Consider the following 23,204-nt stretch of genomic DNA (forward strand, 5'->3'; position numbering starts at 1 on the left):
CCAGAGAGGGGCCCCGTGCTCTGTGACGCCATCAGTAGGCGCCGCGCGGCGCGCGCTCCCTACCCGCCCCCCAGCCCGCTTCGCGCAGCTGGGGGGGGGGCAGCGCGCGTGCGCGGCCGGGCGGGAACGGGGCCTCGGCCGCACGTGGGAGCGCGGCGGTGGCAGGTACGGGGCGCGCGGGGCGGGGGGCCGGGCCGGGAGCGGGGCCCTCGGCCCCCGGGTGCCTGGTGCCGGCCCAGCCCCGTCCCGGCTTGGCTGTGCCCGGCTCGCGGGGCGGAGCGGGGGCTCCCTGCCGGGGGCTGTCACCGCCCAACGAAGTGGCCTGAGGTGCGAGCAGGGCGGGAGCAGGAACCCTGGGCCGCAGGAGCCGCCGGCGGGCCCACCCTGGCTGGAGAGCGGGCTGCTGGCCCCGGTGCAGCGGGTGCGCCCGCGCCCCTTCCTCCGGCGCCAGGGGTCTCGTCAGCCGGAGGTCGCTGTGCGCCTTTGGTGGCGGCGTTCCGCCCGCTGTAATTAGCGTGAGGGGGTGACGGCACCGCACTGCAGAGCGACGTCTGCTGGGTGCTTTGCGGGTATTCCCTGGTTATTTTGTCCAAAAGCTGAGAAGGTTTTGTTGTTGGAAAAGGAGCAGAGACGCTGTTAGGGAGGAGAGAGAGTGAAGATCTTCATGCAGACCGCGGATAAACGGTGCCTCATCGTCCAGGCAACATGCTGGTCCAGGTAGTAATGGTCTCTGTCCCGCAGGTGATGTGAGGATGACCATGGCCCAGGCTGGAGCCGTAGTTGCAGCTGCCACAGGACTTCTCATCTTCTTCCTGTACTCCTCCATCCACAGGGTTGAGGAGGGGCACCTGGCTGTGTATTACAGGTACTGTTCCCTGCTAGTGCCTTGATGGCTTCTGTAGCCTTCCCGAAGTTTCTCTCAGATGGAATTTATCCCTGGCCCCAGATTACTTCAGGATGTGATTGCTCTCTCCTGTGTTTCCCTCCAGGTTTTGCCCCACGGTGGGCAGACCATGTTGTTCCTGCTCTCTTGTACCAGAAATGACACAGGCCTGGATAGCCTGGCTCTGTGCAGAACCGTTACAAGTTTTGGTCTTTCCGAATCCTTAGCCATTTTTCCTCCCTCTCCTTCCTCCCCTTTTCTGAGTCACAGTTTGGATTTCAAAGCTTAGAGGACCAAACCTTTTGGTCCATCCGGTCTTTTCACGTCTGTTGATCTCTCTCTATCTTACATTGAGGGCTGTCAAGACTGTCGGCCACCTTCGTTGTTGCTTTGAAATGGCTCTTCTCTGGGCTGAGTTTCACCTGGGGCTCGTAGCTGCCCTGAATAGCATCTGTAGAGCAACTCCAGTCCATAATAGTGGGTGGTCACAGTCACTAAATGCCACCTCTTGACTAGATTTTTCTTCAAATTTGAATAAGGGAACAGAGAAATTCAGCACCAGCCTTTCTGCATTTTTTGCCATATCTGCTATATTTCTGTCCTGTCTTTTCTACCCTTCGCACTCACCAGTACGGGCCAGTTTCCTTTGTGCTGCTCTCTCCTTTAATTACAAGTCTTTTGAACAACACAGGCCCTTGTGGGACACTGCAGGAGACCTTACTGCACTACGAGGATCAATCACTTAGAGCTCTCCTCTGTCTCCTGTCTTTAAATCACCTGCCAGTCCCCACAAGAGACTATGGGTTTTCTTTGTTCTTTGGGTAAGGGACTGTGCCGAATGCCTTGTGGAAATCCAAACTGGTGGTATTGCATCAACTGCTGGATTTTTCCATGGTTACCAGTGAACTATTTAGAGAGGAAGATCTGTGTTCTTGAAGTGCTCTGCAATGTTGCAATGATGGAAGAACTTAGCAATATCTGCCCTCTCTAAATGTTAATTGCTCACAGGACTGAAGCAAATGATTGTCGAGTTGCAGCAGGCCAATATCATACGCAGTCAGCCCTTTTGTAGGGGAATTGGTGGCAGATTTCATGTGGTGAGTAACATAACCACAGCTGTGACCCTTGGCAGTTTGAATGTACTTGCTCGCACTCAAAGCTAGCGCTTACTATTTTCCAGTTGCTTGAGCCTTTTCCCTGTTTTTCCTCTCTTTTTCTCTGTAGGGGTGGTGCGTTGCTAACTAGTCCAAGTGGACCAGGCTACCACATCATGCTCCCATTCGTTACCACATTCAAATCTGTGCAGGTTAGTATCTTCTCACCTGGGAAGAAGGTGAGCGGGAGCAGATGTCAGTAGGGATATTGCTGGATGGGGGTGACTTGGGCAACGGATGTTTGCAGAGGGGGTCACTAATGTGGTAGTCAGAGCAGCAGCTCCTAGGAAGCTCTTGGTTCCTTCTGCCTTAGGTGCCAGACCCAACTGCCTGCTGGGACTTGTTCTTTTGGTGGAAACTCCACAACAAGCATGTGTGTTGCTTGGGGCAGGAGATGTCTTGCTCTGGGAGGACAGTCTGTGTTTATGGCCCTAATTGTTTCCCAGGAGAGCTGCAGGCCTCAGTGCTGTGGGAGCTGAGAGTAGGGAAATGAGCACAGCTGCCTTTCTGTCTCCCAAAAGGCAAGTTGAAAAGCAGTCTGTCTTCTGCCCATGCCTGCAAAAGTCAGGAGGGAGGCAGAGGGCACGTTTTTGGCTCCATGTTCCTGTGTAATGGTTGTGAGAGTCTGGGCACAGCATGATCTTCCTGAAGAATAGAGAGATTTTGTGAGCACTGGTTATCTTTTTATTTCAGACCACGTTGCAGACTGATGAAGTGAAAAATGTGCCTTGTGGGACAAGGTATGTTCTTCCTTTGTATGTCTTCTGGTGATGAGCAGATGCACTCTTACCGTGTAGTTTGCAGCTAGTCATTTACAGTGCTGTGACACAGAGGCCGAAAAGTAAAGGCACATACCCTAAAATTAGTCCCAAATGTACACATGTATATCACACTTGGAAATAGTAGAGCAGGAGGTGTGGGAGGGAGTGCTCTTGCTTTTGCTGGAATTGATGTTCAGAGGGTATTTGCATTTATAGTGATATTCTCTTGGTTTTTCTTGGTTTCTTCCCTCAATTACTCTGATGGCCCGTTGCTTGTGCTTTGGTCTGCCCTCTGCTTTGCAGTATTTCTAGTCTGAATCTTGCGGCTAATATAAATGTTGACCCCAGCAGTGGGCAAAAGTAAATGGTGAATGGGAATCCCTCTGGTGGGAGATGGTCCATTTCAAAAACAGCTCAAGAAAATGAATCGTTTAGGCATTTTTGGAATCGACATTTCACCTGAAGTAAAGAGAGAGTGAGAAAGAATAAAGAAGAATGCTATGCATGGGTGGCACCTGTCTGCTTCATAATTAAGCTGATCCTTTTGTCAGCACAGATCTGTATAGTTTTAACAAGCAGAGCAGTAACAGAAGGAGAGGGCTAGTTGAGCTCGGTTGCATATCCTGTTGTGTTGGTTCATTCACGAGTTAAAGTGATGACCGAATCTGTTTCTTCAGGATAAAAACAAAACTGGTGATTCTCCTTGTCTTTTAGCTTTAGGGTACTCAACGATACTTCTGTTTAAAAAAAAAAAAAAAAAAGTCAGTATGACTTGAATGATAACACATAATGACCATGTTGAAATTAAAAGTTGTATGTTAGCGGCAACATTAATGAGGTAGAGTTAATTTTGGTCTGGTTTAGCCCTTATTGAAATGAGTTCTTGGATTATTCCTATAGCAACTCATTAGACATCCCTTGGGCTTAAATAGTAACATAAAGTTCTTGTGGGCCCTAGCTGGTTTTAGTTTTAGATCTCAAACCTCTTTCAGGAGTGTCTGTAAATAATTCTAGTGTTCAGTGCTGCAGCCAGGGCTTTGTGGTCAGGTGAAGAGTCTTTAGGTCAAGCAAAAAGTAATTGTAGGAAGGAGGAGTAAGATTCATTATGTTCTGTATCCATATCTTTTAAATGGCACAGTTAAAAACAAGTTATCAGAGCAGAGTTTTAGTGATGTGTTTAATGGCAACTTTTAGCTCATAAGTAGCATAAATAGGAGCAATGCTGGACGTTGTAAAACAGCATCACATCTCTGGGCCAGGGATGGTGTCCTGCTGTCCTGCAAGCCTTCTCAACAGACCAAACAAAGCTTTCTGCTGAAGCTTAACCACGTTAGACATGCTAACACAGTCAAAATTAAACTGTGCTGCTTTGACCCTGCTTGATTGAGCAGGGAGGTAAGACAAGATGACCCCCAGAGGTCCCTAGCAGCCTTGACCATTCTGTCTGTCTGTGATTTAGGAGCCAAATATTCTGTTTAATTCTTTATAGTTAGTTCATTAAGTTCCTGTTACATTTCAGCATTGCGGGATTCAGTTGTGCAATACAGGTGGTTGTGAAGCTACAGGTAATAAACATACCTTAAAACACCAAACAGCTGGTGAAGCAGTTCTTAGTTAATAATTGAATACACTTCAGACCAAAACTCCCAGTAGCCCTTTAAGGTGTTGCTGCAGGAGCCTTTACATTTGCTGCATTTGGAATCAAAGTCTGCAGCTGCTCTATGCCAAAGCTTTGAATCCACATTTCCATAATAAAACGTTAGCTTATAAATAACAAATGGATCAAATCTGAAATTTCACTATCCCGTTTCAAACTTCATTACAAGAATAGATCCTAAATAGTTTAAAGTTCTGTAATTGTATATTAAGCCATCAGATTTTAAAGGCTGGGTTTCTCTTCTGCCATATTCATACTCCTGTTCCCTGTATCCTCATCTACATTAGGAAGCTTCTGAATGGCTGTGTGGGTGTCCCATCCCCAATTTCTGCCTTACTTATCCCATTTATACTTCACAGCATTAAGTGAATACATTAAATACAGATTTTAAAATACTTTGGCACCAAATGACTGTTTTTCATAAAAGGGCTGTCACCCCAGAGACGAAAACCATTTCATTACAGCAGGTAGAATATGTATCTGCTCTAAGCTGAGAATTGCCTCTGGTGTCTGAGATTTCTGGCTCTCTCCAACAAGAAAATGTGTGCACGGTTCCTTGGAAAGTTCAGCAGTTTCTTCATGGCAGGTCTGCTGATCTCCAAAAACTGATGGAAAATCAGTTCAATAAACTAGTTTTAGAAGAACAAAGTATTCTAAAGGGCTGACTCAAAGAATTAATCGAGAATTAATATACTCACGAGTATATTAATTGTGGAATACAATAAATGGGTTGAAAACGGTGTTGTGCAAATATTGCCTCAGAGAATTAGGTAAGTAGCATTTTTCTTATAAACTTAACTGGAAAGAATCATGCTAAATACTGTACAAGTTTTTACAATGCCAAGAATTAGTACATAGCCAGGGCACTAAGCAGTAACATTCCTCAATCATTGGATGTCTGTTTGCAAAGGTGCGAGAGTCATCTTGTGCTCATGCTGCAGATTGTTGGCAGGAATGCAAACAGAGCACTGGAGGAATGCTGTTCTGGGACAGATCCCTGTTTGATAGCCAGTCATGTGGAAAAATGTCATGAATGTTGCAAGTGGATGTATTGCATTAATCCTTGTATCTCTAGACAGACCAGATGGGACCTTTAAGCCCAATTTTTACATGCTCTGATTGCCCAACCTGGTCTGGTCTTGTTTGATCCACAAACAAGCAATAAGCATTAAACCTTCATCTTTTTTTATGGCCCCTTTTTTATGTCAACATCCTTCAGTTTTTCCCTTATCATCTCCTGGCCTGGCATAAGCTAAAATCCTGAAACGTATGAGGCTTTCTAAGGTCTACTGAAATGCTTGCTAGTGTATGTTAGTCCCCTGTACACTTCCACCTTGTCCTGTAAAGTTAGGCACTATTGCTGCCTAATTATACTTAAGCTTCTCCCAGGTGCACATAGTCTACTTGTTGATCCTCTTTTCAGACTTCCTATGGATTTCTTCTTGTTCCTCTCTCCCTGACCAAAGAGCCTGCTCAAGTCAGTGCTGCTCTGCCTGACCAGCCTTATGAGCAGCTCTGCAGTGAGGACCTTGGGGGGTCCGAGTAGCCCTTACAGCGTCTGCAAATGCTGGTGTTAGGCTGCGGAAACTGCAGTGGAGAGTTGCAAGCACTGGAGATCTCCCAGTGGAAGTCACCTTGCCTTGCATCTGGCAAGAAGCAGGCTTTGGCAAATGAGGTTGTTTTGAGAGTGGTAGTGGCTTGTCGAAATGGAAAGAGCACTGTCTGAGCCCATGTTGAAGCCATAGGTGTCAAAGAGCAAGTAAAGCAGCTGTGGATGATGAGGGTATTTGTACAGTTCCAGGTCAACAAGGTATGTGAATCACCCCAAATCAGTGCATGATGCTCTGCCAGAGCAACTGTCCTGAAACTGCTCAGGACAGTATCTCCTGCACCCCAGGAGTTTACTAACATCTTCTGGACCATGCTGTTTGAGAGGAGGACTTGTCTTGAGATGCTCACGTTAAGATCAGAGTGTTACAGTTCAGTTTGGCTCCTGTATTTACAGCAGCAAGGTCCAGAGGGCCATCCCCACTGCACAGTGTGGAATGATGATGGCTCCAGCAGCTGGATGGATGGATGGATCCATCCAGCACGCAGTGTGAGTGCTTTGTAGGCTTGGTTTAAACTTAAGCCCTCAGTGGGGAAATAAGCAGCCAGCATATTTGGGCTCTGGGTGGCACTTGTTTCCTCAAAGCCATTGCCTGACCAACAGGGCTGATATAATTCACTTATGGCCCACCCTGTTGACCCACGCTGGCTGAGATCCTTGGCAGGATTGCTGTGGGTAGTGTTGGTTGAGTCAGATGGGCAGCAGGCAGTTCTCTCTGGTCTGAGGTACCAGCCTTTCTTGCATGTGAGGTGATGAGGGGCTGTGGATGAGTCCTGCATAGGAAGCAGATTGTCTCGGGTGCTCTCTTTTTCATTCTAACATCCCCATAAAATTGAAATGCCAAAAGAACCCCAACATAAGGATGTACAGTGGAGGAGATGCTCGTGGAAGAAGCCCACACACTCTGCTTTGGTTCCTCACCAGGATATCTAGAAGATATCCCAAGATGGTAGCTGGGTTTCCCTGTCCTGGTGGAGATGTCATAGGGTGACTGGAACAAATCAGGAGGATGAAAGCAGGTTCAGAAGATCATGAGGAATGCTGTTGGACGTCACTTGCAATGATAAATAGTAATTTTATTGGATGTGGTGGGACAGAGTGCAAAACAGATGAGATGGAGAAAAACACATACCATGCCATTATAACTGCTTGTGCAGCCTGACATACCTGTAAAGGATCCATAAGCCTATCTTATTTAAAAATCATAGTAATGGTTCTTAAGAGAGAGCCAGCAAGAATGACCATGGCCTAAAGAGAAATCTTGAGCGAAAAAGAGATTAATACTCTTAATAGTAGTATCTCACTGGGAGATAAGTCTCTCTTTAGCCACAGATATCTTTTCTGCTGGCTTGTCCCTTCCAGCAGGCAAGTTCAGTCCATCACCAATGTTTTTAGCTCGTAGCTTGCCATGAAGCAGGCAGGTTTGCAGAGCGAATGCAGGCTGTGCCCAGGAGACCTTTTCTAAAAGAGCATAGACGGGCAAGTTCAGGTGACTTTTCTGCAGACTTAGCTTTCAACTGCCAGAGATTAAAATCTGCAAGATAAGAAAGAGAGTTTGTTGTGGGGGATACATTTGCGTGTTAAAACACCACAGAGACTAATTTTGGAAATGTGTGAGGTCTGCTTCTGGGGATCAGCTGTCTCTAAACAGTTTCTGCTAAAGCTTCTTTTGTTTGTGATTTGCCTTTGCTCTGAGGACAAAATCACAGGAGTGCTTTAAAAATACGCTCTCGAGAGACTTATGAACTGTTGAAAATTAAGGGTTTTTTTCTTCACTGTAGAGTTTGTGCTTTTCCCCAGTGCCACAGGTACCCAGGGGTGGGCATGACCTGCTGAAAGCCACGTCAGTAAGAGCAGAGGCTGGGGTAAAGCCCTACCTCTGATTTCCTCTTTTCTCTGCCAGTCCGGCAGCACGTGATCCCTTGGGGAGAGGACTGCCTGCAAGCTTCTTCCGATGAGGTGTCTGGAACTTCTTGACAGTGCACATGCCTGGGTGCATGGGCATGGTTGCGGTGTTACTGGAGAGCTGTTTGTAACATGACATTGATGCAGGGAACGTGAATTAAAGTCTGTTAAGTGCTTTGTTTCTTCCTTTCTAGCAGGGACCTTGTCAGGTTCCTGCTGGAGTTAGTAAATGCATGAACTTAAACTAAGGGCTTTTCTATTTAGAATGTATTTGCTGCCTAGAATTGCTGCAGTGCATCTGTGGTTTGTGTCTGCTCTGCTGCTTGCAAGTGTCATCTGCTGTCCTTGTTGCCTTCCCTTCGTTGTGCTGGACTCCCCTTTTCTGATAGTTGCAGCTATATTCCTGTTCAAAAACATTTTGCTTTTGTTGGCTGAGTGGGAGATAGCAAAGTGAAGCGAAAGGGCTTTGCAGACTTGCTGGAGCACGCTTTTGATTTATGCAGCGAGAGGGACCAGTCTGTACAGAGCTGGGGTTTGCTGCCATCTAATTGCAAAATGCTCAAGGAGTCAGAATTGTTCTGGGTAAGTTTAATAGAATTTAGTAAAAGAGGGAAAAAGATGACTTTACTTTAAGTATAGACCACTGTTAACAGTTGCAGTAATAATTCATGAATTCTCTTTTTCACTTACAGTGGCGGTGTTATGATCTACATTGACCGGATAGAAGTTGTGAATAAATTGGCACCGTATGCAGGTATTTCCCATCCTGTTTCAACAAGCAGCGCTGTGACTCTGTTCACTCCTCCTGTAGCCACTCTGTCTTGGTTTGCAAGACTTCCATTTTCTGTGTCTTGTTACCCTTATGGTTCCCAGTATCGTAGCATTTAGTTTCATGCATGTGTCTGCGAGCTTTACAAAGAGCCACAGATTTGCAAAGATGAAAATAAATTCTAGGATTGCTTCTACCCTGTACATTTAGAAATGTGACGGGTGCTCAAGCAGTCCTATTTCTTGCTGCTGAAGGGGAGACCACCTGTGAAACTAAATATATGGGACAAAGCCCCCAGGTGCTTGCTAGCTCAGCTCCTGGGAAAATTACAAAGGCAAAGCTTGCGTAGGAGCCTCTTACCTTCTTATTTCACCAGCTGCCAAACCTAAGACCCACACACCTTTTTTTTTTTTTTTTTCAGCAGCATAGCTTAATGCAAAATGCTAGCATTACTAAGGCATTGAAGGGTGAATTCATGCTATAATTGTGGGAATCATGCTTGTTTTCACTTTATAGTAGTATCTGTTCCTATGCATGCAGGTCCTGGACAGGCTTTACTGTTTCATTTGTTTATGCAGATCATAAAAAAGGACTGTGCAGTATATCTTGCTGTAATTACTCTGCTCTTTGAAGTCATATAATCCCAGCAGCACTGGTGGAGGGGACCTCTGCAGGCTTCTCCTCTGACCTCCCTCCCACTCACAGCAGACTTCTCACTAACAGGTGGGCAGGGTAGCTGTGGCTTTATCCAGCCAAGTACTGAAAACTCGCAAGGATGGAGATTCCCCACCCACTTGTCCCAGTGCTGCACTACTTTCCTAATACCCTGAGCTGTTGTTTTGCGGTTGTGGCATTGCAGAAAGCAGTACATGTCAGTGGTGACCTGTGATAATTCTCTTACTCCCTCAGTGTACGATATTGTGAGAAACTACACTGCAGACTACGATAAGACTTTGATCTTCAATAAAATTCATCATGAGCTGAATCAGTTCTGCAGCGCCCATACCCTGCAGGAAGTGTACATTGAGCTGTTCGGTAAGTGGATGGCAGCTGGATGCACCCACCAAGGGCTGTGTAATCTCCCTGTTCTGCTGGGGATTATGTTACAGCAGGCTCCTCTGAGCAAACAGCCTCTGTGCTGGAGTTGCAGTTTAGAATCCAGCTCCTTATATATCCATATGTCACTTCCCGCATAACTTTACCCTTTAATGATTCAGATTTATTTGCCTTTCCACACCTGCACGTGGGAATTTGATTTCAGTCCTTTTCCGCTTAGGACTGAATTCTGGACACACAAAGTAGCCACTCTGCTCTTGTGCATGCAGTCATGCCCATTGCCTTCACTATGATGGTGGTTTTATCTTGTCTACTTCTACTTTTAGGCCCCTGTTCTGTTGCTGAATTGACTTCTTTACTTTAAAAGCTTCCTTCTGGCTGTTTTTAGCAAGTGAGAGCCAGAAGGGACATGCTCTCGGTTCACTGCAATGCTCTAGTTTTTTCACACGGGGGTAGCAGTGGTTGAGGAATTAGCAAGTTTAATGTTCTGCTTCTTGGTACCAAAGGGGGTACCGGTGCCCCCAAAGACATAACAGCATCACATTCCTTCTTGAGTGGCAGAGCAGGGGAAAATGGGTTTATGGAAGATAAAAGGTTCTCAGAGTTTTAATATTAAGAGACTGTCAATCTTTGAATGCTGTACTCAGACTTGCCAAATATCCATAGTCAGAGAGGAGTTTCCTGGTCATACATGCAGCTTAATCCCTTCATAACTGGCCATTTCTGTGGAAAGATCTTCCTGGAGCTTGGAAGTGACAAAATGCATTTTTTCAGTGGCAAGTACTGGATCCTGCAGGTCCCTAGAGACTTAAGGCAGAGCTTGCTGGTGGCAGTGGGGTTGGCGTGGCTCTGGCTAGGAAGGGATAGACTTCTACTGCAGGCTCTGGGTGCTTTTTCTTGCTGAGGCGCTGAAAGCCTCGGCACCCTCAGCTCAGATACCATGAGTTCATCAATAGTTGAACCTTTCTAGAGACACTAGCATGTGGCTCTCTTCTCGAGAACGTTTTCCAGGAGGCATAGGAAGGGAAACAATGTACTGAATGATCTCAAAAAGCATCTTTATCTTACACCATAGAGAGACCTGCTTTTCAAGGCCAGCTGACTCTCTGCCACGCAAGCTGTAGGAGTAATGATGGTAAGCTAAGTGATCTCTCTCTTATCCTCCAAACACAGATCAGATAGATGAGAATCTGAAGTTGGCCCTGCAGAAAGATCTCAATGTCATGGCACCAGGCCTCACTATCCAGGTAGGTTCATTCCCTAACAAAGATTATTCTTTTTTCCACCTCTAATTTGCTCACCTTTCAGTAGGTTGATGAGGTTTCTTGCTTCGGTTTTCCACGTAACATGAAATAGTTGAGCCTTGAGTTGAGGTTTGTCAGTTGAAGACTGTGCATATGACAGCGACCACTTCTAAATGCTAGTTTTATGTTAGGGGAAGACCTGCAGGATAGAAAAGAGGACCTTTTAGGCCGCAGACCTGCAGGTATTGGGTTTAATTTGCAAAGAGCCAGAAAATGTTTTTCTTTAAGCTACCTGTGGCACCTCTGCAGAGCTGGGTGCTCCAGTGTGCCAGAACAGTGCCTACAGGTAGTTGCAAAAGAAAAGAGATCTTCATCTTTTCTGCGCTTGTACCAGAGATAGGGAAAGATGTTATATCTTAAGTGATTTTCTGCTTACACTTAATGTTAGAAAATCACATTTAATCTTAGCCGGGCTATGGGACATACTGGCTTTTTGGCATGTTGAAGTTCAGGGAAAAATATACCTTAGGCTCGCATGGGCTAAGATGGAAATCTCTGGAGATTTCCACTGTAGGGAAGAGTGAGACCAAATCTGTTTTGCTGTTCTTGTTGCCACATTTAGCTAGGCTGGCTGGCCGGCCGTATGCAGGGAGGGAAAGCCTCTTGTTGACCCTATGTAAAATGCTATGATAAATACTGTTCTGCTTTGCGGCTCATTCATGCATGGGTTTGCTCTGTTTTGATGAGGGTGAACCACAGGCAATATCTTATCCAAAGAAGTTGAGATGGCACTCTTCCAAATATCCAAGTTAACTTGCACTGTGCATCGCAGAGAGATTTCCTGCAAAAGTTCATCATCGATCAAAATTATTGTCATAATGTAAAGGCCCTTTTGGATCTCAGAGTATGGAAGGGCATAAGCAAAGCTCACAGCTCGTTGCTGGGACATGTTAAATACAGAGCTAAACCTGATCTTGAGCATACGCTAGCCCATCTCAGTTTGGCATGTCCAATCTTCACTGGTCAAAAGTTGAAGGATATCCTGCCTGCATCAGCCCAGACTGAGCTCACAGGACCAGCAGTTTGAAGAGGTCCCATAACTAATGAGGAAAGTAGTTCATCTCTAGTACTTAGGAGACAGTGTGATCCTGCCCTCGTGTTCCTATTGTTCCCTTTAAAACAGAGCTGCACCCTTGTCTCCAGTAAAATTGTGCCTCAGCATACAGCTCTGCCATGTTGCTGTGTCTCTTGTCAGGAAATATTCTGCTCCTTCGGTGAATAGCTGAGGTTTCTTTAAACTCTCCACATGCATATAACCCAGATTAACTTAACTGTACCTAGAATTGAATTGTTTTGTGAGCTCTAAGGAAAATAGTTCTGTATTTGGGCATAATGCTTTCCTCTTGAAGGTCATGTTTGCACTCATGAGTACTTCAGAGATCACCAACAATTCATTTTTGAAAGAAGTGATACAGAAAACAACTTGTTATTGAAAAGATGCTGTTAGAGGAATTAACAGCACTTATTTTTAGGTTTATTAAAAGTAGTGTATGTGAAAGCTTCACAAGTCTTCCAGGTTGCCTGATGCAAAACATTCTTTCCTAACTGGAACGGTGGCCACAGCCTGAAGAGAAGCGGAGGCCAGTGGATGGTAAGAAGTGTCTAGGGACAGCGTCATAGGAGGAGGCTCCTGCACTTTCCCTGTGAAAGCAGCGCACCCTGGGGCTTGTCTCAAGTGTCTGGACAGAAATACACACATCCTGGGAAACAAACCTGACCAACTGGAAATCCATACACATTTGCAGTCCCGGGGCCTGGTGGGATAGCTCGCGTGAGTGCAGTGCTGCTGTGGATGGGTACAGGCTCTCTAGGGAGGATGGGCTGAGAAGCTGAGGCAACAGGGTTGTGCTGCCTGCAAAGGACTGTCTCAAATCATGTGGAGCTTCACTTTGGGATGGATGGTGAACAGCTGAGATAAGAGCCAATATAGATAAGAATCAGATCAACATGGAGGACCACATGGTCCTTGGCTGCTGCAGACCACCCAATTAGTAAGATGAAGTAGGTAAAGCTGCCTGAAGACCAGAGGAAGCCTCATGATCACAGACCCTAGTACTCATGGGGGTCTCTGACCACCTCAGTGTCCACTGGAAGGGCCATAGGGCTGGGTGCAAGCCATGCTGGATGTTTCTGAAGGGTGTTGAACACAGGTTTTGGCAGTGGTGAGCAAAGCTAACTGGGGGAGATGTTCTGCTGGACCTTTTAGAAACAAGGAAGAACTGGTTGAGAGGTGAAGTCTGGTAGCAGTGTGAGCTGTAGCAGCTGTAAGGTGGTGAGTTCAAGGTCCTTGGAGGAGCAAGGTGAACCAGAGAATTACGGGCCTGGGCTTAAGGAGAACAGAACTCTGTGCGAGTTGTTCTTGGCAGGGTCCTGTGGGAGACTGCCATGATCAGCAAAGGAGGCTAGGAGGCCCCATGTCATTGCCAAGGACACCCCAAAATGTGGAAAGTCAAGCAGGTGAGACAGGAGGCTGGCATGGATGAACAAGGAGCTCCTGACTGAGCTGAAAAGCAGAAAGGAAACTGACAAAAGGTGGAGTGGGGATAGATGAGCTGGGAGGAATAAAGCTAGTTGAACTGAGAGCGCAGGGACAGAGTTAGGAAAACCAAAGCTCAGCTAGACTTGGACATAATGATGGCTGTGTAGGGCAGCGCAGGGGGCTTCTGAGGTGCATCCACAGCAAAAGGAAGGCCAAGGAAGCTGTGAAGCATGGGACATAGTGACCAAGAATGTGGAAAAGGCTGAAGTACTCAACACCTGTTTGACTTCTTTCTGGCAAGGTCTGCCCTTGGGCCTCCCTGTTCCTTACCCTAGCAGCAGAGTCTGCAGAGGTGAAGCATTACCCACAGCAGAGGACAACTGAGCAGATGGACACAAGTTTGTGGAACCAGGTGGGATGCATCTCAGGATGCTGAGCTGTTGGCCCGCTCCATTGTGAAGCTGCTTTCTTATCTTTGAAAGATGGCAGTGGTCAAGGGAGGTCCCTAATAACTGGAAATAGGCAAATGTCACACCCATATTTCAGGAGGAGGATCAACAAGAGAGGTGTGCTGTACCATCAGCCTATTCCCATTCTCTGCAACTTTTATATTGCCATCTCAGTGGCTTTCAACTGCATTCTCCAGCTTGTTGATATCCCTTATACTGGATTCCCCACGCTGGAATAAAAATTGCCTTCAACCTGCTGCTAAGCTTTTGCCAGTGCAGCTCAGGATGTGGCTGGACTTCGTGGCCACAGGGAAAAGATGCTGTCATATAGTCAGCTTGTCTTTCGATTCCTTCATGCTCTTTTTTGCAAAGCTGTTGCTCAGCCAGTTAGTCTCAGCATCTCCCAATGCCTTAGCATTTGATTATTAACAACATCGATAGTGCAGAGTAGTGTTTCCATCTAGTAGATTTAAGCAGATTTCACTGTTAAATAGATTGAGCCATTGGCTTGAAAAAGAAGCAGCTAGTGGAGTTTTTCAAAGACCTGGCAGCTTTCCTGATCACAGAGGAATCTCTGCCTGTGTTGGAAAAGCAATGCTTCTGGGAAACCAATCTTTGTTTTGGTGCAGGGGGTATTATGGAGGTAGAAAGAATAATCCCCCTGCATACCCTGCAGTAGCTGGTGAGGTGAGCTTTCTGCATGCGGTACCTTTCTAGGGACTTGGTAGGAGCTTAGAAAAATCCTTTCACTGAAGGATATTCTGGTCTGATGTCCCATAAATCTGTTTTCTGTGCTTCTTCAGAGAAGCAACAGAGTTGGAGTTGTTCAGCCTGGAGAAGGCTGAACAAGGAGACCTTATTGCGGCCTTTCAATGTATAAAGAGGGCTTTTTACCAAGGCCTGTAGTGACAGGACAAGGGACAATGGTTTTAAACTGAAAGAGGGTAGGTTTAGATTGGATATAAGGAAGAAATGTTTTACGATGAGGGTGGTGAGATGCTGGAACAGGTTGCCTAGGGAGGTGGTAGATGCTCCATCCCTGGAAGTGTTCAAGGTCAGGTTGGATGGGGCTTTGAGCTACCTGATCTAGTGGAAGATGTCCCTGCCCATGGCGGGAGGGGGTTGGACTGGATGATCTTGGAAGGTTCCTTCCAACCCAAACCATATCATGATTCCCAAGTGTCCTGTTTTTGATGTCAGGCTGGCTCCTTCTCCCCAGGTGTGTTTGCCAGGGCCAGGATGCCTGTCACATGGAAACAGTTCCCTTTTCGCACTGCGTATGAAGACTTGCCTGGATGTGTCCGTATCCCATTCCCCTCTGTGGAAGCCCCTCGGTTCTTTGCAGACTTACTGACCCCAGAGAGAAGCAGCAGGTTCAGCACTAGATCTACAGTAGAGATGGAGCAGGAGGGTTGTAAAGCAATTGTACAGATGTGGACTGTTAATCCGCATCTCCTGAAGCTCAGTAATGAGCCACACAGCATGCCAGCTGAGCAGCAGTAGCTCCTGGTCTTGCCTCTGGAGGTGTTTCCCTCATATTTCAGAGAGACTCCTCCACCAAGCAGCTTAGCAGCTGTCTGTGGCATCTACCTGACTTGTGGTGTCAGCATCACTATCCATATCACTCTTGAAGATCTGCAGTTGCAAACAACAGCAGTTCCCACCTGCCACCCACGCCCTGCTGCTCTCCCCTGTCTTCACTGCTATGTCTCTCATTGTGTTGTCGCTTTTGCAAGCTTTTCTCCTGGAAAACCCATTCCTGAGCTCTTATCCCTGCCTCTGTTTTGCAAGTCTCGCTCCTGCAATTTAATTTCATTGGGTTTGTGAGCCCCTTTCTTGAGCAGTATTTTGGGAAGTGTTGTCTGGTGACGTTTGAAGAGTCTTTGGGGTAGAGAACTAAGCTGCTTCTAACAAAGGTGGTGGACCTCTTTAGGAGTCTTGCACAGGCCTTACTTGATCACTTAGGTGCCATAAAAGGTGCAAAGACAGGAAATACAAATACAAGGCACCTCTGTGAGAGTGGCTGTGCTCAGCTGTGTTGTACAAGAGGATTGGGAGCCATTATGTGTGGTCTTGGATCAATGTGGAGATGTCCAGAGCACTACAGCTGATTTTGCAAAAACATTTCTTAGTTATGCAGCTCGCATCAAAATGTTTAATTTAAAATGCGCTCACTTTTTTTTTCCATAGGCTGTGCGTGTTACAAAACCCAAAATCCCAGAAGCCATCCGAAGAAATTTTGAGCTAATGTGAGTAGCTGTACATAAAATTGTATGCATTGGTTTTGAGGGTCCAGCACAGGCATAATGCTATTAGCAAGCTCTCACCTGGTGCTCAGAAGGTGAGAGGTGGGTCTAGTCAGTGTGCGCTTGGCTAGGTGCACTTGTGCATTCTGTTTCTCCATTTCCACAGCTCTCTTACCTTGAAGCCTTTCAGCCCTTCACAAAGATGGTTGTTAGCGTGTGCAGAGTCCATATCAAGGCTGTGTCCCTACTCCTTTATGTAGAGGGGACACAGATGTGCTATTGAGAACCTGTAGAAGACTTGTAAACTGAACTCAGGGGTCTTGATGTCTCACCCACAAGCTCCCCTCCAGCAAACTCACAGAATTGCAGACAGATTTTAGTCTGATACGTACCTGTGGACATCTCCTGTCCAAGCCCTTTCCCAAAGCAGGGCCAATGCCACAGCTGCAGCAGGTTGCTTGGGGGCTGTGTCCGAGCGAGTCGGGGCATCCCTGGGGATGAGGATCCCCCACTGCTTGGAGCCCCGTCCCAGGGACACCCTGCTCGCACTGGGACGGGCCGTTTCCTTGGGGCCAGCTGGGGTTTCCCATGCTGCAGCTTGTGCCGGTGCCTCTGGGGCTCTCGCTGTGGCCCTCTGAGCAGAGTCTGGCCCTGGCGTCTCTGGGACCCCTCTGGGCAGGGGGAGATGCCATTGCCCCCCCCTTCACCTCCTCGTCTCTGAGCAAGCCCAGTTCCTGCAGCCTCTCCTCATATGCCCTGGCTTCCACCCCACATCTGCAGTAGCCCTGTGCTGGACTCATATCCTGAGGGCCTCAAACTGTATATAGCATCCAGATATGGCCTCACCAGTGCCAAACAGAGGGTGGGGGAATAATACCTTCCTTTGAGCTGCTGGCTACGCATGTGCTCATACAGCTGAAGACAGAGCTAGTCCTCATGGCTGTGAGGACATGATGCTGGCAACTGGCTGGCTTCTTGTCCCACTGGCCTCTCATGCCCTGGTTTGCAGAGCTGCTCCCCAGCTCCATTTCCCTGTGACAACGTTTCTCACCCTGCAGGGAGGCTGAGAAGACCAAGCTGTTGATTGCAGCCCAGAAGCAGAAGGTGGTAGAGAAGGAGGCAGAAACAGACCGGAAGAAAGCACTCATTGGTATGTCACCAGTTGGGATTACTAGCAGATGGGGGCCAGACTGAATTTCCATTCCTACATCCTCCAGTAAGCCAGGGTAGGATGTTGTCTTGCATTGCTGACAGCTCCCTGAAGGAAGCACGGCCAGGCTGAACCAACAGTCATTTAGAAAGTATCAATGTTTGTGCTGCATATCTATGTCCCACCTCCCTCCCCATAGCAGCAGAGCAGCAAACACCTCTATCCTACAGCAGGGCTCCTGTTAGAGCAGGCCAAGAGGTAACAGCTCTGCCAGAAAAACTGCTGGGGCTTGAAGCTAAATATCCCTGTGCCAGGGGGAATCATGCTTGTAAAAGGGATGTCAGCCAGTGCAACTCTAGAAACATCAGCGCTGTGTTTTCTTTCTGTAACTGTATTGCTTGGAGTACAAACTGGCACTGTAGGATCTGAGCAGAAAGCAAACTATTTGTGTGGCAGATTGTGCGACTAGGTGCTGGGGTCAGGGTGCTGATGCTCAAGCCCTGAGAAGCGAATGTCTGAGCTGAGCCTGTTGTGATTGCAGAGGCAGAGAAGGCTGCTCAGGTGGCCAGGATTCACTATCAACAGAAGATTATGGAGAAAGAAACAGAGAAGCGAATTTCTGAGATTGAAGGTAACTGTGGTGCTAGGGTGCTGCTGGGGTCATCTTCCAGCTAAGGGTGGTAGCAGGTAGAGGAACCTCAGAACTGAGCTGATAGGCATTGCCATCCTGAAAAAATAATAAAGTGTGCAGTAGCGCAAGGTTATGCATTGGGGTCATTCCTCCCTCTGCAGGTACTTCTCCAAGAAGCCAGCAGTGCAGGTACACAGCCAGCCAGGCTGTGTCACAGGCACACCTGGATCAGCTTGTCCCCATGGGACAAAGGCTCAGGTGCTCGATGTGATGGGGCTATTCACTTGCTAATGCTTCTTTTCCTGTCCATCCTTTGTTGCTGTGTTAGATGCTGCGTTCCTAGCAAGAGAGAAAGCAAAAGCTGATGCAGAGTACTACACTGCTCAGAAGCTGGCTGACTCCAACAAGGTGAGCACTTGAAAGCTGGTCAGAATTGGACTTGCTTATTCTTTTCCTCTGCACAGATTAGGTTCAGGTGGGCAGCACTGGAAAAACACTTGATTTAACAGTCCATGTCCCAGGAAACAGCTGCCTGAGATGAAATCTAATGATGCGGGGCCCAGAAGGTTGTCTCTTACAGTCTCTGGTTTCTCTTTTTGTAGCTGAAACTTACGCCCGAGTATCTGGAACTAATGAAATACCAAGCCATAGCTGCGAACAGCAAGCTGTATTTTGGTGACCGCATCCCCAATGTGTTTCTGGATTCCTGTGCCTTCCAGCAAGCCAATTGGAGGACTGCCCAAGAAACCAGCCTTCCTTCACAGGAGGCCCCAGAGACCTCTGGAGAGGGCCACCTCAGAGCAAAGGGAAGCACTGGCTGACAGAGGTAGAAAGATACCTGGTATAGCTCAATGGCTAGCCCAGCTGTGAATGGGGATGTTGCCCTGTGCTGGTGGGGCGGATGCAGCGCATGCATGGACATCTTGTGTATAGGTGGCAGTTGGGTTGATTTTCTTCTGGCAACACATTGCAAGTGCTCTGCCTCTTCTGTTTTTTTCCCTATTAAATTGGTGCTTCCAAATGAGGGATAATCCTGTACTAACATGCCTATACTGGAATATTAAAAGACAGACACCAGGAAAGCCTTCTGCAGTAGGTGCAATTATTTAGCAAGCATTACTCTGGAGGTAGGAGATGTGGCTTTGAGTGCTATGTTGCTGCACGCTGGTCATTCCCCAGTACTTCTCGCTGAGGCCGAGTGAAGAGGTTTCCTTCATCCTGCCGATGACGCTTCGCTTTGTGGACTCTGAGGCAGGTTTCTACCGGCACGATCTAACTCTCCTCAAGGACTCCAGTGGAGTGGGGTCTCCTTGGCCATTAGAGGCTGCCGTGTTCCTGCTCAGGGCAAGGCCTGGTGAGGAGTGGTTTGGTGTGGAATACGTTATTTGAATAGGATCTGCATAGCCATAATCTTCTCCTTTCCTGTAGGCAGTGGCACTAGGTAACGACTCGGAGCAAGCAATCTCTTAACAGGCTTCTGTAAGTCCCCCTCACCAAGCAAGAACCTTATGCTGGCTGCCCATGACTGACACTAGTACATTTCAGCTGGGTGGCTGGGTCTCACCTTGCACCCTAAACCAGATTTCAGAGTGTGTGGAGCACCTCTGAGCAGCTGATTGGGAACAGAGCTGGGAAATCTTTGCTCAGACCCCAGCCTCCCTGTAGGTATTTTCACCAGGGAAAGGGGGCTGAATTTCCACTGCTCTGCCTTGCTGGCAAAATGAAGGGGAAGAGAAGAGTGAAGAGACCCTGCTCTGCAGCAGATCAGATGTTTGACATCTCAGCTGCAAAGTAGGTGAGGCATCACTGCTCCCCAGTGCAAAATCCACTGCTCCAAGAAGAAGTGGGACCTGCTTCATGAGTCCTTGAACAGCCACAGTGGGGAGTCTGTTGCTGGTCCTCTCCTCACTGGCCAGGCTTTGCTGCATTGCGGGGCTTTTTACTCACGAGTGGTGCTGGCAGGATGACCTTTTCTCCTGGTGTGCGTTGTAATATATCCAACCCCGGCTCCCTGTGTGCCACTGCAGGGTGAGAGAAAGAGATGTGCTCAGGGGGGAAATCTGCTGGTACCACCTGCTTTCCTCTCTTTTCCTCTGTCCTCCCCTTCGCCTGTGAGGATATGCTTGTTTCCAGAACCTGTTTCTTGCTGTGTTCTGCGACAATCCCAGAAGACGATGGCTGGGGAAGCAACTGGCAAGAGCTTGAGCTGAAATGCTGTTCCCCAGCTGGTAGCACTGCAGCATTGCCTGCCTCTGAACCCACTACATGTTCAGAGACCACCTCTCCTCTGCCAGCCTGGGATATCTGTATGTTCATCCTGCTTTCCTGTCCCCTCAGGTGCAGCCAGGTGCAGTGCTCGGTCCTGGCACAGCTCACAGGATGGCCTGGTTGGTGGTGACACTCTGGGCACTTGGCTGGTTGGTGCTGATGGGCCAGTTGATGCTGGCGTTGAGATCTTCGGTCCCTGGCACCGTCTGCAGCCTTATGGCAAGGGGAGGAACATGCTTAGATTTTGCCTTGGTGAAACATTCAACCCAAAACTAATGGCCTGAACTTCACCTGTGCTAATGATTTCCCCAAACAAGTTGTGTGGGCTTCAGGCTTTCCAGTGCTGCTTTCTTATCTTGTGTGGCTTGACTCGGAGGATGGCAGTGTCTCTCCTCAAGGAAGTTTGGTAACATACGGTGCCTTACGCTGTCTCAGCTCCTGCTCTGGCTGCCTCTCCATCTCTGGGGCAGAGCAGGGATGCATTGACCCTGCCTCTCCTGCTGCCGCTGCTGGCCAGCTTGGGTAATACATGACTGTGGGATTTTGCAGGAGTTTCAGGTGGTCTTTCTTTCCTCCATGTGTCTGCAAACTCCCAAGGCCCAGTTGGTGCTCTGCTACAGGATACCAGCTCCTCTTCAATCCCAGCCATGGCAGGAGTCAGGGACCAGAACCCTGCCCCAGTGAGAGGCCAGCTGTGAAGGTGCTGAGCACCAATCCCAGCTTCCAGGGAGGTCGTGAGTGAGCATGCTTCCTCGTGCTCTGAGGATGAGAGGAAGGGTAGTGCTGTTGCCAAGAGGAGAGGTTTCTCCAGTTTTTGCTGTACACACCTGATGCACAGCCATGTGCCTTGCATATCCCAGTCTGGGGAGCACTAAACCGAGGTTTGGTATGGGGGGGCTTATGTCTTCGCCTGCCAAAGGCTTGGGCAAACAGTGCCCTCCTGGTGAAGAGCAGCCTTCAAAGGACACTGGTGGGCAGAGGAGCAGGAACAATGTCTGCATGTCATGCTGGAAGGCAGCTCAGCCAGCAGTCAGGGCAGAGCTGAAACCCATGGCTGATGGCAGGAGAGGAGTGGGTAGGCACAGCATTAGCCCCATTAGACCCTGCAGTGCCCTCCTCAGCGGAAAGGTACCAGGGCAGACAGGGGATGGCAGTATATTTTGTAGCTGTGGTGGTTGAAATGTCTCCTGAGGTACTGTTTGACTTGCAGGATCCCATTTCTTCTGTGGGAAGGGCTTTGAGGACCCAGTGGAGTTGAATCTCTTTGACCCTCCACCTCCTCAGTGTTGCTGGCCTGCAGCAGCCACTTTGGTTGAATTTTGAGATGAAGGCAGGCTTTTTAGAACAGAAGCACTCCTGGAGGAGACACAGACTTGTCTCCATGTGGTGCTCGCTGGGGTTGGGCACTACCTAGTACTGGCATTAAACCCTGGGCATCAGGCTGGGTGGAGAGGGTAGGTTCTGCCAACCTGGAGATGCCAAGAAGCCAAGGCCATGAGGGGAACCACTAGAAGCAATAATGGGGCAGCTCACAGCTCTCCTGCAGTGATCAGAGTGAGATCCCATGCAGGGAGCAGGAAAGCCTTCCACGCCACTGCAGGAAGGGTGCTTCCCTTTGGATCTGAACCTTGCTGGGCCTCCCTGCAGCTGTCCAGGTGGATGCATAACTTTGCCATTAGTGGCTGTCACTCTGGCTAAATGTCATCTTCCTGATATGCATCAGCCACCTTCTACCCATGTGGTCTGAGGGACACCTGGGGTTGCTCCTGTGGTTTGAAGTCCTGCAGCAACGTGTGCATGATGCTCAGTGCCTTCTGCAAAACCTCCTCCATCCCTCTCTGCTTCCCCAGCCACCACTTCAGAAACCTGCATAGGTGTGCAAGAGGAGGGAGTCACCATGGCTTTAACACCCCAGTCTGGGCTTTGCTTCTCTCTGAGCTGGGAGCTGCAGAGCGGGAACATGGGTGCAACTGGGAATGTGGGTTTGAACTGTTTTTTCTCTCTGTTCAAAAGGCCTATGTGTTCATGTGACTAAAGGGGTCTGCCACTGGATCTGCACCTTTAAGGAACCACAATATATATGTTCAAGTTCACATGCACAGTGTTAAGTTCTTTTGATAAAGCACAATAAAACTATTTTGTTACCATTTCCTTGGTGGTTTTATGTGTCCTAGGGCCAGTGTCACTGTAGGCACGTGGAAGGGGGACACCTATGCCTCTCACCCCATACTAACACTGTGTCTAGTTGCATGTCCCCAGCTGCAGTGACTGCCACCCTAGGAGCCCCATGGGCAGCCTGGGCTCAGAGAAAACCACAGGATGGTGCTGAGCAGCAGGGACAGCACTTGCAGTTCTGCTGTCATCCTCTGAAGCTTGGGGTGGGAGCTAAGCCCTGCTGGCCCTTGGGCCCCCAGGTGAGCTGCCCTGTTGCTCACATGTGGCCAGTGTGGGAGTGTTTCCCAAGCAGGCATGGCTGCTGTGTGGGAGCAGTGTCCTTGTGGACTGTGGGCTGGTTCCTGAGTACCAATGTTGCCTGCAAGCATGAATGCTTGTCTTGGACCAGGATCATGAGAGCTGAGCTGGTGGTGGGAGTCACAGTGGCTAGTCTTTGGTCACAGAGCAAGCCGGGGCCTGTTTTGGCAGTGTGCCGAGGGACTTGCTGCAGCATCCTGTAGCCCCTGTGACAGCCTAGCTCTGCGCAGCTGGCAGGAAGTGCTGCCATTTGGGCATTGCTCTGACACAGGATTTGGGAGCTCAGCTCAAGCCCTTCTTCCCCTGGCTCCACCCATGCCAGATCCACCCTGAGCCACAGGCAGCTCCCTGCCTGCTGCCACCCTCCTGCCCCACTGCCTGTGCTGCCCCCTTCTGCTGAGACACACCATA

At 48.4% G+C, this 23,204-nt stretch overlaps 2 protein-coding genes across 5 annotated transcripts in view; both read left to right on the forward strand.

The window, feature by feature from the left end:
• CHUK (component of inhibitor of nuclear factor kappa B kinase complex) overlaps window positions 1-865 on the forward strand; it is a 33,400-nt gene extending 32,535 nt beyond the window's left edge. The window contains exon 21 of one of the 2 annotated variants that reach the window (XM_072870926.1): window positions 742-865. In XM_072870926.1, the coding sequence (XP_072727027.1) occupies window positions 742-750 (9 nt within the window). In that variant the 3' untranslated portion in view covers window positions 751-865. The remainder of the gene's footprint in view (window positions 1-741) is intronic. The other variant, XM_072870927.1, reaches the window with a different exon arrangement.
• Window positions 748-22,462, forward strand: ERLIN1 (ER lipid raft associated 1). 3 transcript variants are annotated; one of them, XM_072870930.1, is made up of 12 exons: window positions 814-865; window positions 1,892-1,980; window positions 2,108-2,189; window positions 2,731-2,777; window positions 8,662-8,723; window positions 9,648-9,773; window positions 10,968-11,041; window positions 16,217-16,275; window positions 17,331-17,422; window positions 17,964-18,053; window positions 18,382-18,461; window positions 18,656-22,462. In XM_072870930.1, the coding sequence occupies exons 2-12, from the start codon at window positions 1,976-1,978 to the stop codon at window positions 18,872-18,874; spliced, it is 936 nt and encodes a 311-aa protein (XP_072727031.1). In that variant the 5' UTR covers window positions 814-865; window positions 1,892-1,975; the 3' UTR covers window positions 18,875-22,462. The 3 variants fall into 3 exon arrangements, with proteins under 3 accessions (XP_072727030.1, XP_072727032.1, XP_072727031.1); XM_072870929.1 differs by lacking the exon at window positions 1,892-1,980 and having other exon boundaries at window positions 748-865; XM_072870931.1 differs by lacking the exons at window positions 1,892-1,980; window positions 2,108-2,189; window positions 2,731-2,777 and having other exon boundaries at window positions 748-865.
• The last annotated feature ends 742 nt before the right edge of the window (window positions 22,463-23,204 follow it).

This window comes from Ciconia boyciana, chromosome 8 (genome assembly GCF_034638445.1).
Source record: "Ciconia boyciana chromosome 8, ASM3463844v1, whole genome shotgun sequence".
NCBI lineage: Eukaryota > Metazoa > Chordata > Aves > Ciconiiformes > Ciconiidae > Ciconia > Ciconia boyciana.

Coding starts and splice junctions, on each gene's coding strand:
- ERLIN1 (XM_072870929.1), top strand. CDS start 753: ATGACCATGGCCCAGGCTGGAGCCGTAGTTGCAGCTGCCACAGGACTT. Junction 866..2,107: donor CACCTGGCTGTGTATTACAG/GTACTGTTCCCT, acceptor TTTTCTCTGTAG/GGGTGGTGCGTTGCTAACTA. Junction 16,276..17,330: donor CGAAGAAATTTTGAGCTAAT/GTGAGTAGCTGT, acceptor CTCACCCTGCAG/GGAGGCTGAGAAGACCAAGC.